The sequence below is a fragment of the Myotis brandtii genome, unplaced genomic scaffold, assembly GCF_000412655.1.
Source record: "Myotis brandtii unplaced genomic scaffold, ASM41265v1 scaffold213, whole genome shotgun sequence".
Lineage (NCBI taxonomy): Eukaryota > Metazoa > Chordata > Mammalia > Chiroptera > Vespertilionidae > Myotis > Myotis brandtii.
The window spans coordinates 2,184,949-2,200,618 of NW_005357962.1; the positions used below are offsets into that span (position 1 = coordinate 2,184,949).

The 15,670-nt window shown below is 58.2% G+C and overlaps 1 protein-coding gene across 1 annotated transcript in view; it reads left to right on the plus strand.

Moving 5' to 3' along the window:
• Window positions 1-15,670, plus strand: part of PAPLN (papilin, proteoglycan-like sulfated glycoprotein) — a 32,541-nt gene that overhangs the window by 1,902 nt on the left and 14,969 nt on the right. Inside the window, exons 5-18 of the mRNA XM_014539341.1 lie at window positions 1,444-1,574; window positions 2,923-3,046; window positions 3,526-3,606; window positions 3,697-3,869; window positions 4,030-4,153; window positions 4,582-4,708; window positions 5,665-5,872; window positions 6,419-6,601; window positions 6,837-6,978; window positions 12,487-12,579; window positions 12,718-12,973; window positions 13,950-14,064; window positions 14,372-14,510; window positions 15,426-15,668. Coding sequence (XP_014394827.1) covers window positions 1,444-1,574; window positions 2,923-3,046; window positions 3,526-3,606; window positions 3,697-3,869; window positions 4,030-4,153; window positions 4,582-4,708; window positions 5,665-5,872; window positions 6,419-6,601; window positions 6,837-6,978; window positions 12,487-12,579; window positions 12,718-12,973; window positions 13,950-14,064; window positions 14,372-14,510; window positions 15,426-15,668 — 2,139 coding nt within the window. The remainder of the gene's footprint in view (window positions 1-1,443; window positions 1,575-2,922; window positions 3,047-3,525; window positions 3,607-3,696; window positions 3,870-4,029; window positions 4,154-4,581; window positions 4,709-5,664; window positions 5,873-6,418; window positions 6,602-6,836; window positions 6,979-12,486; window positions 12,580-12,717; window positions 12,974-13,949; window positions 14,065-14,371; window positions 14,511-15,425; window positions 15,669-15,670) is intronic.

Sequence of the window (15,670 nt, forward strand, 5' to 3'; positions counted from 1 at the left end):
ACCCCGCCCCCCGTGCATTTTCACACAAAGCGTGGCCGTGGCTCTGCCATTGAGCCCGGTCTCGGTTTGGCCTGAGCCCTGTGCACAGAGCGGCGCTGAGGGTGGCGAGGGGCGCAGGGCCAGTGGCAGGAGCCCGGTCTTCAGGTCCTGGGCCCCGCTGTGCTGGGTAGCTTTGAGGAAAGTATGTAGGTTGTGAATTTTTAGAGCAATACAGTTCAGGAAGAAACAACAACAACATTTGAAGTAGTTACAACACTTCAAATGAGCCAGAAGATACCGCAGGGTAATTCTTCTGCCTGTTAGTTCCCTGCTCGCTGCCAGTCCTGCCTGGAAACTGTGGGCTCTGGGTTCCAAGTCACTGAGTGCGTTCGGGGTGCGGGCGGGTCTTGGCTAGAGGGGGTGCCCCAGTGGGGACCATTGCGTTCGTTGCTCCTCCTGAATTCTGAGGGATCTGTTGAAAATGATTTCAGTATCTCCATGTTATAGGAACGCGGAGAAAAGGCTAGAAAGGGCCACAGAGGGGTGCCTGCTTTGCTGTGGAGGTTATTACAATCCTATTAGCAGCCTGGGCTATTTAAACTGCGTATAAAATATTAGATCAATGTAAAAATTCAAACAAGAAAAAAATGACCCTAACCCCACCTCCTTTCTAGGGTCACTGCTAACATTTCATTCTGGCCCTTTCACCTCATTTTCTCCATGTGTTTACATATTTGTAATTATGACATCGAGAAATTAATTTGTAATTATGTACCATTTTGCATTCTGTGACAAGCATTTTCCTACATTCTTGTATAGTCATCATACATTTTTTTAAATCCTCACCTGAGGATGTTTTTATTGATTATTAGAGAGAGCGTAAGAGAGAGAAACATCAGTCTAAGAGAAACATTGATTGGCTGCCTCCTCTACGCACCCTGAATGCTGAGAGAGAACCATTGATTGGTTGCCTCCTGCACGCCCCCCTACTGGGGATTGAGCCTGCAACCTGGGCATGTGCCCTGACCCGGAATCAAACCATGATCTCCTGGTTCATAGGTTGATGCTCAACCACTAAGCCATGCCGGCCAGGCAAGTTTTTATAATTTTGAACAAAATTGTTAATGTGCATACGTTCTACAGATAGGTCATTCTTTAGAGAGTCCCTGATTGCTCGCACTCGGGCTATTGTAGATCATGCTGAGACAGACCCCTTCGAGTGTCTAGTGTTTTCCTTATTCTGGGATTTCCCTTAGACTTGAGCCCCAGAGATGCAGCAGTTTTGTGGAGAACATCCCCTCTCCCTGGGAGGGGAGTGGGACTCTGAGCCCCTTAGTGGGGGCTGCTCCAAGGGCTCCCCCCACCCCCCCAGTTTCTGTGTTTCTGGCCCCGCCCATGCTCCGCTGTGGCTAGGCTAGGCCTGAACCTCACTAGGACCTCCGCCTTCCCCTTTGCCTTTCCCAGCCCCAAACAAGTGTGAGCTGGCCTGCATCCCCAAGGGGGAGAGCTTCTACTACAGGCACAGGGAGGCCGTGGTGGACGGGACGCCCTGCGAGCCTGGCAAACCGGACGTCTGTGTGGATGGCGTCTGCCGGGTGAGTGTCCTCGGCCCCAGCAGCGCCAGTGGCCTCATGAGCTGGGTGTCTTCTCAAGACGAGCTTCTCAGCTGCCTTTCATCACAGATGCCCTATGACCTTCTTACCTTTCCCCTAGGACAGTGATGGCGAACCTTTTGAGCTCCGCGTGTCAGCATTTTGAAAAACCCTAACTTAACTCTGGTGCCGTGTCACATATAGAATTTTTTTGATATTTGCAACCATAGTAAAACAAAGACTTATATTTTTGACATTTATTTTATATATGTAAATGCCATTTAACAAAGAAAAATCAACCAAAAAAATGAGTTTGCGTGTCACCTCTGACACGCGTGTCATAGGTTCGCTATCACTGCCCTATGAAAACTCTAGCCCCACAGTAAGAGCGACCCCTGGATGGCAAGTTACAGAAGCCAGCTAAAGCGAACTTTAAAAAACAAAAATAGATCTAGAGACAGAGAAGCATTGATCAGACCGTCAAACCTCAGAGGGAAGGCAGGGGAGGGTGGGGCTAAGGGGGAGAGATCAACCAAAGGACTTGTATGCATGCATATAAGCATAAGCAATGGATACAGACATGGGGGATGCGGGCCTGAGTGGGGTTGGGGGACAATGGGGAGATTAGGACACATTTGTAATATCTTAATAAAGAAAAAAAAAGCCACAGGGGGCGGCTGGCTGGCTGCAGGCGTGTGGGCGATGCTGCCTGGGGAAACCTCTCTCCTTGCCTGTGGTCTTTCCCTCCTGCGGCTCCACCTTAGGATTAGGCAGGCTCCTTCCCTGGGCTGTGAGGACGGCCCCCAGCAGCTCCAGGCTTCGGCTGCCCTAGCCTGGCGACTCCCCGGGAAAAAGGTGGTTCCATTCCCAGGAGTTTCAGTGACCTGGGTTGTCTCTGATTTGTTTTAACTTGGGGCTCCTCTCAACCATTCTCTTTGAGCGAGGCTTACAGCCCACCGATTTGCCCAAACCCACTGTTGGGGAGCTCTGTCCAAGCTCTGTGGGAGAGATGGTCCCCAAAGGAAATGGGGTGTTACTGCCAGAGAAGGGGAGATGGGTGCTGAGCAGGCAAAGGAGGTGGGTTGTCAGCCACAGGCCAGATCCAAGTCTTCTCAGCCCTTGATAGTTCTAAGCTGCCTGGTTCATCTGGGAGGTGTTTCAGACGGTTGCAAATCCCCCCCAAAATTTCCAGTATATTTATTGAAAAAGATCCACATACAAGTGGACCCACACACTTCCAACCGGTGTTGTTCAACGGTCCACTGTAGTTACTGCTCCTCCCTGACCTGGCCAGGCACCCAGGGTTCGAATCCTGGTGTGCTGGTGACTCTCCTTCATCTCTGCCTGGCAGGTTGTGGGCTGTGACCACAAGCTCGATTCGTCAAAGCAGGAGGACAAGTGTCTGCAGTGTGGGGGTGACGGCACGACCTGCTACCCGGTCACCGGCACCTTTGACGTCAGTGACCTCAGCAGAGGTGGGGTCCTCCAGGGCTCCGCAGACAGCTGGGACTGGGTCTGCTGCCTGTGCCTTCCTTGCCCGTCTGCTGCTCTGGCTCGCAGGGGTCATGGCACTGAGGGCTGCCCTGGCACTCAGGTCTTGCTTCAAAGGCCCGAGGTCATGGCTCAGGGTGAAGCCAAACCCTTTCACAGGAGCCTGTGGGCCCTTGATGGTTCCGACCTCTGCCCACATATCCCGTGTGATCTTGTACTGCTGCCACCTAAATGCCCCCTCTCGTCCCTCCCTATCTGCCCTCTCCAGTCAGTCTGGGTGCCCGAGCCTGCCCCCCCTCTGGCCTTTGCAAAGCTGTTTCCTCTTTGGGGACACTCACCCCCAGGCAGCCCAGCCCTGCGGCCTCCTGCTTGCCCTCCCCTGACCCCGTCTGTGCAGCTGGGCGCATGGTGCCCTCAGGGCCAGCTCCTCCCTATGGCTTGAGTGGTGTCTCCGCTTCCTCAGGCTACAACCAGATCCTCATCGTTCCCACGGGGGCCACCAGCATCCGCATCGAGGAGGTGGCTGCCAGCAGGAATTTCCTGGGTGAGGACAGTGGGTCTGGGGAGGTGGGGGCTCTGGCAGGGGAGGTGGGGCCTCTGGCAGCTGATGGGGAGGGGGTCTCGCCCTGCACAGCGGTGAAGAGCATCCAGGGTGAGTACTACCTCAACGGGCACTGGACCATCGAGGCCGCCCGCGCCCTGCCCGTGGCCAGCACCATCCTGCACTACGAGCGGGGTGCCGAGGGGGACCTGGCACCGGAGCGGCTGCATGCCCGCGGCCCCACCTCGGAGCCCCTGGTCATCGAGGTGAGTAGGGCTGGCAGGAGAGACCTGTGGGGTGAAGGGGGCACCTGGTCCCCTGGAGACCGTGGCAGGTCCCTCGGGCCTGGGCCAGCAGGAGGGCTGTGGGAACGAGGTGAGGGAGGGGCTGTCGATGACAGGCCTCAAGGAGGACCCCCCTGTGCAGCTCATCAGCCAGGAGTCCAGCCCCGGCGTGCGCTACGAGTACCACCTGCCCCTGAGCACCCCCCGGCCCGGCTTCAGCTGGAGCCACGGCTCCTGGAGCGACTGCAGTGCTGAGTGTGGCGGAGGTGAGGCCGCAGCCCAGGGGACAGGCTGTCCTCTCCTCACGCTCCAGCCCTGCGGGGGGAGGGGGACAAGTACCTGAGACATCTGCAGGTGCTGGTGCACCTTGGGGAAACCCTGGGGTCCAGGGGCTCCACAAAGGGCCCCCACCTAAGCTGGGAGAACCAGATCTCTTAGGAGAAGGTTCCATGGCAGTAGAGGCCGAGCCTGGAGCCCATGACCAGCTGTCGGGGGTGGGGGGTTGGGGGGACGGCGCTTGGTCACTCGTAGCTAAAACTCCGAGCCTCAGTTTCCTCATCTGTGAATTGGAGATGATGACGGCGCTTACCCCGGTCGTCTGAGGCTTGATCAAGATGACGGGCGTGGGCCTGGCCCAGAGAGGGCGTTCGGTGCCTGTTGCCTCACCAGCTCCCACCATGGCCGGGCTCTGCAGGTCACCAGTCCCGCCCTGTGTTCTGCACCATCGACAATGAGGTCTACCCCGACCACATGTGCCAGCACCAGCCACGGCCGGCCACCCGCCGCCCCTGCAGCCCTCACTCCTGCCCACAGACCCAACGGTGAGGCCCTTGCCAGTCCCTCCACCCATGACAGGGCCCAAGCACTTGGGTGGGAGGGGTTGGGGTGCCTTGGCTGCTTGAGGTGTTGGGCAAAGAGGTTGGGTGATCCAGGGCTCCCCACGGCTGTGGCTGGAGTGGGGGCAGAGGCAGCTGTCCCTTGGGGAGGCAGTGGAGGAGCCTGAGCATGAGGCCCGGCTATCCTGACCGCACAGTGCCCGGCCGTCCAGGCTGGTGGCTGGAGGGCTGGGGAAGGTACTGGAGGCCCCGTCTGTCTGAGCCGGCAGGGGGCTTGGCTCGGCAGGTGCCAGGGGTGGCCAGGGATTGGGCAGAAGGGCTTGAGGGTGCCTGCAATGCCGTTGTTCGTGCACAGAGCACCTCTTACCACACCTGCCCGGAGCCTGGCGCCTTGCAGGGCCCCGGTGGGACAGGCTATCTGCAGGCACAGGCCCCGCAGGGCTGGCGCCGCCCTCCTGCCATGGTGGCAGCTGGCCTCTCCGGATGGTGGGCCTTTGCATGTGTGGTGGGGCTGCCCTTTCCCCTGGGTCCTTGTGCCCCAGGGCCAGGAAGGGCCACTCCGCACCTGGCCGAGCACGGCCCCCTCCGGGCGATGCCCCCAACCAAGGTCAGACCCTGAGGGACTGGAGTCTGGCTCGGGTGACAGGACCTGGTGAGAAGGCCACAGGGAGATGCGGGTGAGGGAGGGGAGCTGAGAGGGAGGCAGCCTGGCTGCGTGGTGCAGGGGCCAGCACGCGGTGGTGGGAGATGGCGAGGGGGCCCGGGGATTGGCCTTTGTGCAGAGCTCTCTGCCCCCCAGCTGCGCAGGCCTGGATGGTCAGAGGATGGGCCGGGTCGGGGGGCCTCCAGTCCACTCCTGTGTGTGAGAGCTGGCACCGCCTCGGGCCTGGGCTTCGGCCCCTGCTGCTGGGCCGGCCTCACCGGTTCCTGCTCCCTGCCAGCTGGAAGACAGGGCCCTGGACACCCTGCTCGGCCTCCTGCGGAGGTGGCTCCCAGTCCCGCTCCGTCTACTGCGTCTGGTCCGATGGGGCCGGCGGCGAGGAGGCGATGGAGGAGGTCCAGTGTGCAGGCCTGCCCGGGAAGCCCGCCACCACCCAGGCCTGCAACCTGCAGCGCTGCGCAGCCTGGCGGGAGGAGCCCTGGGGAGAGGTGAGGTGGGCCAGGCAGGGGTGAGCGGAGTCAGAAGCTGGGTCTTGGGCCTAGGGCAGGGCTGGGAGGGTTGCTCTCTGCCGTGGAAACAGACCCAGTGAAGTCACCTGCTGGGTGGGCTTGGAAGCTGTGGCCAAAGCTGGGACAAGGAGCAGGTGCTTAGCCTCCTGCTCCACTGCTTGTCCTCCTCGGGGTCCAGGCAGGGTGGGCAAGGCTTTGCCGTGGCAGGGAGGCAGCTGGGCATGTTGCTTGGGAGCAAGGGAGGGGCTCGCGCAGTCGAGGCTGTTGGCCATGGCTTCTGACACCTACGTGTGTCCAAGTTGCAAATGAGGGAAGGTGGAAAATGCACCTCAGCCTGGTGTCAGCATGCGTGGCTCAGGCTGTGTGACCTCAGGGGAGTGACTCAGCCTCTCTGGTCCTGGGAGCTGGGCATGGGCAGTAGGGTGCTGTCCGCCCTCCATGCTGGGCCGGTGGGCCTTCCGCTGTCTGACCCAGCGTGGCTCCTGGGGTGAGAACAAGCAGCTGCTGACGGCCTGGTCCTCACAGTGTTCCGTCAGCTGTGGTGCCGGCATCCGGAGGAGGAGCGTCACTTGCCGGGGCGACGAGGGGTCTCTGCTGCATGCCTCAGCCTGCTCCTTTAAGGACCAGCCGCCGCTCACGGAGCCCTGCGTGCACGACGACTGTCCCCGCCTCAGTGACCAGGCCTGGCACGCAGGCGCCTGGAGTCCAGTGAGTACTTGCCCCCGTGCCTGCCGCCCAATCCTGGTCCCTCGGTCTCTGGTGGCGGCTGCACACATGCCTGTCCGTGGGTCTGACATGCATTATCAGCTCCCTCCCTCCCTCCCTCCCTCCTTTCCCTGTGGGTACCCTCAAGAGCTCTCTCCCTGTGCCTGGGGCCCGCTCCCTCTGCATAGTGTCCTCTCTATATACATGGCGTTCTCTCCTCTCACCCCATGGGCCCTAGTGCTCCAAGAGCTGCAGCTCGGGCACTCGGAGACGGCAGGTGGCGTGTGCCATTGGGCCACCCAGCCACTGCGGGAGCCTGCAGCTGTGGAAGCCTGCAGAGGTGGAGCCCTGTAACACGCAGCCCTGCCCTCTTCCTCCGGGTAAGGACGGGGTGGAGGCCGGCCAGACCCCTGCCCCACCGCACACCTAGCCAGCATGTTCTGCCTCTGGGCCTTGGTCTGCGTCAGCCCCTGGACAACCCTCCTCCACCCCTCCCTCTACTGCAGAGTTCCCCACCCACAGTGCAGCTCTCTGCCACAGACTGAGCCAGCCCTGTTCCCCTTAGAGGTAGCGTCCCTTAGCCCACCCCACAGCTCACTGTACCTGCTGTCACCCTTAGGTTAGTTTTCTTGGGCTGCTGGGTTATATCTGACTTGCAGGGCCTACTAGTTATAAGCTTCTTGAGGGCCGGGTCTCTGCCTTCCTTATCCCTGCTCACAGCCCCACTGGACTTTGCTGGCATGTGACAGTACTCAGTGAGTGAGTGTTGACTGACTGAGTGCAGTGAGGGGAGAGGGTCCAGGAAAGATGGTCCTTACACACTGCTTCTGAGTCTGTCGCCCCCCTTCCCCACCGTCCCCGTTGTCCCCACTGGGAAAGGGTGTCCCAGGCATGAGGAGCTGCTGGAGGAAGGTCATAGGGGTGAGCACTTGCTTGGTGTGAGGATGCGATATTCAGGAAAGTGCGGGTTGGCTGGGGTGTGGGGGTGGCCTTCTGGTGCAGTGGAGAGGTGTGTTGGGCCCTGACATACTAGTGATGGGGGCCCCGTGAGCCGTGATGGGACCCCGTGAGCCGTGATAGGGACCCCGTGAGCCATGATGAGGACCCCGTGAGCCGTGATGAGGACCCCGTGAGCCGTGATGAGGACCCCGTGAGCCGTGATGAGGACCCCGTGAGCCGTGATGAGGACCCCGTGAGCCGTGATGAGGACCCCGTGAGCCGTGATGAGGACCCCGTGAGCCGTGATGAGGACCCCGTGAGCCGTGATGAGGACCCCGTGAGCCGTGATGAGGACCCCGTGAGCCGTGATGAGGACCCCGTGAGCCGTGATGAGGACCCCGTGAGCTGTGCTGGGGACCCTGTGATGAGCCATGATAGGGACCCCGTGAGCCGTGATGAGGACCCCGTGAGCTGTGATGGGGACCCCGTGAGCCGTGATGAGGACCCCGTGAGCTGTGATGGGGACCCCGTGAGCCGTGATGAGGAGCGGTAGGATTCCATGGAGGCCAAGAACCAGTGGCCTGGAGTCCACAGTTAACCTGGGCTGGGTTCAAATCTCCACTCCATTGCCCACCAACCATGCGGCCTGGGCAACTGCCTCTCCTCTCTGACTGTTTGCCCATCTGTGTAATGGGGTCAGTAAGAGGGACTTTCCAGGCTGTGGGGAGTTGCGTGGCACAGTGCCTGCGCCACAGAACTCAGGAGCAAAGCATGGACGGTGGTGGCAGAGAGGCTCCGGGGCGCCTCAGCCTGGCCCTCGTGATGCATGAGCAGGAGGCCCCTCGGGCTCCCCCCTGCCTCTCCTCTCTGACTGTTTGCCCATCTGTGTAATGGGGTCAGTAAGAGGGACTTTCCAGGCTGTGGGGAGTTGCGTGGCACAGTGCCTGCGCCACAGAACTCAGGAGCAAAGCATGGACGGTGGTGGCAGAGAGGCTCCGGGGCGCCTCAGCCTGGCCCTCGTGATGCATGAGCAGGAGGCCCCTCGGGCTCCCATGATCCAGCTCCCTAGAGCCACTCAGGGCCCCAGGGCCCTGGACACCTTCCTGCAGGGGGGCCCTGAGCCTCTGAGAGGCATTCACACGGCAGAAGGGAAGGAAGCGGAGGGAGACGTCCAGGCCAGGCTGGGTTGTTAGAGAAATAACCTCCACGATGATTTTTTAAAAATTCTTTCTTGTTGAAAGTATTACACGTGTCCCCTCCCCCATTGTCCTCTCCCAGCCTGCCCCGCCCGACCCGGCACAGTGGTGGTTGTGATGTGCGCTCATGGTGGAGAATCTGGAGAAATTAGAGAAACAGTTTATGTAGAGAAGCTTAGGTCGCCTCTGATCCCGCCCAGCAGCGGCTTCGCGTACTTCCTAGTGACGTGTGTGGCTTTGTGTCTGCTTTTCCCGTTTAGGGCCATTTGGGTTGTGACCATTTTTCCAGTCTCATGATTTCTAGGAGCTTCATAGTTGCTCGTGGTGAGAGTGGGGAATTGCGGGGTTCCCGTTGCTGTAACTGATGCTGTAGTGCAGACAGCGGATGCCCAGGCGGAGGTCAGGGGTCAAAGGAGGAGGCCCATGAGGGTGGGTGCCTGAGTGGACACCCGGCAACCTCTGCTTCCTCTTTCTAGACTCCGGAGCAGTGCTCGCCAATGGAAATAGAACGCCAGCCACAGACGGCGTTAGACGTTTTCTGAGAGCCACATTAAAAATGTGAAAAGAAATAAGTAAACTTATACTTAATAACATATTTTACTTAACATGCAATTCAAATAAAAATTATGAAGGGGATATTTTTGCATTCTTTCTACATGAGATTTAAAAAAAAAAAATCTTCAGAATCCAATATATAATTTGCACTTACAGCACAGCTCCGTTCGGATGCTAACATTTCACTGGCATAGGTGATCAGCGTTTAGATTTCATAAAATGTGCAGTCGAAAGAGTAGATTGACTACCCAAGTTGTTCCAAACATACTGAGGTGTTTTCCTATAAATGAATCAAGCGTCAGTATTTAAATTTAAGATTAAATGAATCCTGATGAAAGAATGTCAAACTCAGGTTCTCCATCACTCTGGCCACATTCCAAGTGCTCAGTACTCTGCCCTCAGCCCAAGGTGCGAGGGTGGCGACGGGAGGTCTCAGGCTGCGGGCTGCTCAGGGCTCAGATTATATTGGTCAGTAGAGCCCACGGGAGCCATTGAAAGTTCTGGAGGAAGCGGTGACGCCATGAAAGCTGTTGGGGAGGACAAACTGGGCACCTGCCCGAGGGTCAGACTGACGGGGTGACAGCTGGGAGGCAGGAGCCGGGTGGGGAGCAGGCCGCAGACATTCCGGTGCTATAAAAGCAATAGAAGCGAAGGGGCAGGTGCCGGCCCAGCAGAGCCTGACCCCAGACGGTGTGTGGGAAGGGGTCCTGGGCGCTAGGGGAAGCCCGAACAGATGGATGGGGAGAGTCCACAGGGGAAGCGGAGGCAGGGTGGGCTTGGCAGACAGGTGCCTCTCGCCTGGAGGTGGCAGGACAGCAGGCAGAGTCCCAGGCTGGCTGGGGACTGGGAATTCGGTCTGAGAGAATGGAGGGGGTGGGGGAAGTGACAGAACTGGAGGGAGAATTTGAGTCCGGAGAGAGGTTTGGGCCTGGGTGGGAGGGCAATAACACGAAAACAAAGATTTTACTGCATGTCTACTGAAGTCTTCCAACCCTGACTTATTATTTTGTAAATATTCCCTGGGGACTGGCAAGATGCAGTCCACATGGGAATGGAATTTTCACTTGCTTTTTTAATTTTCTTCCATTGTGTAATAATGTGCTTATTGTGGAAAATTTGTGAAAAACGCTAACAAATAGAAGAAAGGACCCTCCCACCCCCCATCCCACCCAGCGCACACGCCCGCACACACATGCACCCACGAAGCCCTGAGAAACTTCCGCTCTGAGCGTTGGGGTGTGTTCTGTCTCATTTTATTCATCATTTTTTAAAATTTCCGTTTTCTTAGTCTTTTGCATTTTTCTCCAACATTTTATAATGAAAAACATTTTGAATAACTGTCATGGTGATTGAATGTAATAAGCCATAACATCCACCCATTCTAATGATATAATTCATGATTTTTAGCAAATTTACCCAGCTGAACAAGACAGGGGAAAATTTTAAATATGGAAACTGTAGAACTGTATAGTGAGGCGCCGTGTACCCACCTTCTAAATTCTACAATTAATGTTTTGTTATATTTTCTTTTTCCTGTTAAAAAATATTTTTTAATTTCAGAGAGGAAGGGAGAGGGAGAGAGAGAAACACCCATGATGAGAGAGAGAATCATTGACCGGCTGCCTCCCGCACGCCCCACACTGGGACGAGCCCACAACCCGGGCAGGTGCCCCGGACCGGGCTGCTTTTCATTATTCTCTTTCTACTCTTCCCTCGAGCAATCCAATTACTTTTAATACGGACTCTTTTTACTGAGGTAAATTCACATAACATACGGTTAAACAGTTTAAAGTGTTTGACTTGGTGCTGTTCGGTGGAGTCACAGTGTTGCTCAACCACCAGCTCTCCCCTGGTTTCAGAAATGTTCCTCACGCCAGAGAGCGTGGTGGACCCGCTGAGTCATCACTTCCTGTGAACCCCCATCCTCCCCAGTAACCTGATCTGCTTTCTGTCTTTGTGGATTTGCCCATCCTGGACTGTATCATGGGAAAGGATCCGTACACCTTTAGTGCCTGGCTTCTTTCACTTGGCAGAATGCTTCGGAGGCGCACCAAGTTGTAGCATGCACTAGCACGCCATTGCTTTTTATTTTTTAATTTATTTTTTCTTATTGACAGTATTACAGATGTCACCCATTTCCCCCCTCTACTCCCCTCCAACCAGCCCCCATCCCTCCCAGGCCTTCACCACACTATCGTCTATGTCCATGGGCTGTGCATATATGCATATAAGTCTTCGGTTAATCTCTCCCCTCCCACCCCAATGCCATTGCTTTTTATGGCTGAATAACTCTTCTATGGATACACCACCATTTGTTTACCTGTTCATCTGCTGATGGATACTTTGGCCGTATCGGGTAGTGCTGCTGCAAGCATTCACGTACACGTTTCTGTGTGGACATAGGTTTTCATTTCTCTCGGGTTGTACCTAGGAGTGGATTGATGGACTCTATGGTAATTCCAACGTTTAACTTCTTGAGGAACTGCCAGACTTTACCACAGTGGCTGCACCGTTTTACATTCCCGCCAGCAATGAGGACAGGCCAGTCTGTCCACATCTTCACCAACAGTTATTATTCAGATTAAAATATATACATATATTCTTATTGATTCTAGAGGAAATGGAAGAGAGAGGGAAAGAGACAGAAACACCGGCCAGGCTATTCAGGTTTTTTTTATTAGAGCCATCCTGGTGGGTGCGAAGCAGCGTCTCATCTCAGCTGTGTTTAGCATTTCCTGTGTTTAGCATTGCCCATTCTGGACTGTATCATGGAAAAGGATCCGTACACCAATGATGTTGAATATCTCCTGTACTTTTTGGCCATTTGCGTAACTTTGGGGAAATGCCTGTTCAGTTTCTTTGCTTGTTTTTAAATTGGGTTATTTGTTCTTTCGACAGTCCAATTTAAAAAATTGTGTATGACTTGTTGTCTTTCTTTTATAGTTGGGATCAAACATGCTAACTTTATATCTGGCTTCCTTTTTGCTGAACACGTAATATTAGCATTTTCTATGTGATTAAAGGCTCTTGTAAGACGTGGGACGGGTGTCTAATGAAATCACAGGCACCGTTCATTTCCCATCCGCTGTGCTGGGTCCCCCCGGCCTGCCTGACCAGCGGGTGGGAGCAGATGCCGGTCAAGGCGGGCCATGGCTCACGCCGCTCCTCTCCTCCACCCTCTGCGTCCCACCCCGGCAGCCAGCTCCCCAGAAGCCCCCAGCGGGCAGGACGTGCACACCAGCTTCAGGGCCCCCTGGATGTCTTTGGGCCCTCGGGAGGCCCCCGCTTTGGGTGAGAAGCTTGGCAGAAGCCCCCAACCCAGGGCCCGGGAGGTGGAGGTTGGGGGTGGGGGTGAGTGGCTTAGGAGGGATGCAGAGAAGGGGGTCTGATGTGGACACATCATGTGTCTTTGCTTCCTCGTCTTTCTAGATTCCAGAGACCAGTGGTGGGCACCCCGGGAGCAGCCCTCAACTCCGGGTAACCCCAGAGGAGACCAGGGCCCCCACCTGCCAGCCCCAGGCCCAGCCTCTTCTCTGCAGCCGTCCCCAGAACAGCAGCCCCTGTGGTCTGGCCCGGGGCCCCAGGACTGCAGGCACAGCCCCCACGGGTGCTGCCCCGATGGCCACACGGCCTCTCTGGGGCCGCAGTGGCAAGGCTGCCCCGGGGCCTCTTGTCAGCAGAGCAGGTAGGTGCCTCTTCCTCCTCACCAGGTCAGAGAGGCGTGTGTGTGTGTGTGTGTGTGTGTGTGTGTGTGTGTGTGTGTAGGGAATGGGGGGGGCGGGCAGGACAGCCTCTGCTCAGAGAGGATGGGGTGGTTGCCGAGCCCAGGAATGGGACCACGGAGGCGGCTGCAGCCCTGACTGCCTCCTCTGGCTGCGCTTCCTCGTGCTGTGCTGGTCGGGGTGGAGGGCCTGCTTCCTCACCTGGAGCTGTCGCCTGAGGCTCTGGGAAGGCACATGGGGTTGGGTTTCAGCTTTCAGTCCAAACCAGGCCCCCACTCCCTCAGGGCTAAGGTACTAAGGACCCAGACTTTGGGGCCAGCGGCCTGGGGGTGACTCCCAGCTCAGCCACTTATTAGCTGTGTGCTGGGTGACTTGGACAAGTGACTTCACCTCTCTGATCTTGGCTTCCTCTGCTGAGAACTGGAACAGTGACAGCCATTAACTGGGGTGACTGCGAGGATGAGACCGTCCCACGGTGCCTGGCCCGGGGAAGGTGCTCTGATCCGATCTTCCTTTTACCTTCCCTCCCAAGTCCTGGTTGTGGGGAGAAATGCGTGCTGGCTTCCTGACCTCTTTCTGCCCCGTCTCCCTCTGCTGCTGTTTGATAAACGCTCCCTGGGAGCCTGATGGTCCCGCAGGCCCGGCTCACTCCCCTCCTCGCTCTGGTGGTGGGATGTGTGAGTTGAGGATTTGCCAGTTATCAGGGCTGCACCTCTGCTTACTGTGCCAGTGTTGCCCTCCCTGCTGGCCGCTCAGTGGCTGGTAGCCACCGAGTCTGGGGTAGGTGTGCGTGATGGGATGCCTTGCACTCAGGGACGCGGCCTCTCCTACTGGACCCTCCCCTGGTCGGCCCCCAGTGCAGGGAGTCCGGGGGTGCTGGGAGCTCAGGGTCCCTGGAAGGGACTAGGTGGTGAGGAGCGGGCTGTGATGTCTGCCTAGGTATGGGTGCTGCCCTGACGGGGTGTCTGTGGCTGAGGGGCCCCATCAAGCTGGCTGCGCAAAGTCTAACGGCGACGACAGGAGGAGGTCGGGGTCGAGAGCAGTGGCCTCCACAGTGAGTGTCCCGTTCACGTGTGGGCGGGAGCCCAGCCCGGAACCTGCTCTGTGCCACGCTGCGGCTCTGGCCTTGGAGGGAGGAGGTCTCTGAAGCCTGTAGGCCTGGGTCGTCCTCTCGAGGACACAAGCTTCAGAGATGGTCTGGGGCTGGGGGTTTTGTCTGCTGTTCTCCTGGCCTCTGATCTCCCCCCAGGGCTGGGGCTCTGCACTGTGGGTTCACAATTGTCTCTCCTGCTCCCTGCCACCCTCTCCCGGGCCCCTGAGAGCCCACCAGGAACCGGATCTGTTCCCAGCTTCTTCCCCAGGTGCCCCAGGCCCACCAGCCCCAGGCCCAGCAGAGTGAGCCCACTGAGTGCCGGGGCTCCCAGTTTGGCTGTTGCTATGACAACGTGGCCTCGGCAGCAGGCCCCTTTGGGGAAGGCTGTGTGGGCCAGCCCAGCTACGGTGAGTGGATGCCCTTCCTCAGCTGTGGAAGGCGCTGGTCCCCACTCAACGCCAACGACCTTCCTGGGCTCAGTGGTTCATTCATTCTTCCACCAGGATATGCCGACCGCCTCCTAGGTGCCAGGCCAGGGAACAGCAGACTGTTCTCATTCCCAGCGGTTTGCACTTGAGGCTGCCTGGCTGCCATGGGGGTGGGGGAGAGTTGTCGGTGGGGATCCCACAGAGGAGGCAGGGGTGGTGTAGGGTCAGTGCCGGTGGATGGGGTGTCCCTGCCCTGCCTGGGGCGAGTCCTGGAAGGAGGTATTGAGGCTGGAGCAAGGGGTGCATGGATGGAGATTCTGGGGACCCACACGGAGATGCTGAAGGCCAGGCAGGCTGGGGGTCAGGGCCTGCAGGAGGCTTTAGGCAGGGGCCAGCCACGGTCACGTCTGAACGTGCAGAGTGGAGCCGGCTGTGCTTGGGGGAGGCTGCTAGCACAGGCAGGTGGGGCTGGAGGCATCTTCAGAGGCTGGCGAAGGGGCCTGGGCACAGGGTGGCCCCTCGCTGGGCACCTGCACAGGCTCCTGGAGCTCAGGGCTGGGTCAAGCCCTCGGGTTGCTCTGGGTGTGGACTCCATGGGCCTGGTCAGGGATGGGAGGGGTGCGGGGGAGCCCGTCCCGGGAGCTCCAAGGCCTGACTTTCTGGGAGGCTCTGGTTCTGTGGGTGGAGGTGGCCTGGCTGATTGCGGAGGCTGCTCTGTGCCCAGGGCAGGTCAGTGAACAGACTCTGCCCCAGGGCCGGGTGAGGGCCGGGCAGGGGCGAAGGCTGCTCCATAGACGGGAAGGGCTCCTGTCTCCGAGGGGATGTGGGTAGTTCTGGGCAGGGCTCTGCTGGGCCGCGTTGCCGCCTGAGTGACATGCGTGCTCCTGCCCTCAGCATACCCCGTGGGGTGCCTGCTGCCCAGCGCCCTCGGCTCCTGCACAGACTGGGCCCCCCGCTGGTACTTCATCGCCTCTGTGGGCCGGTGTAACCGCTTCTGGTACGGTGGCTGCCACGGCAACGCCAACAACTTTGCCTCGGAGGAGGAGTGCATGAGCAGCTGCCGGGGGTCTCAACACACGCCCCGCCAACCCGAGCCCGGGGCCGCTGGCCAGAGCACCCACAGAGCTGGTGGTGGCAGC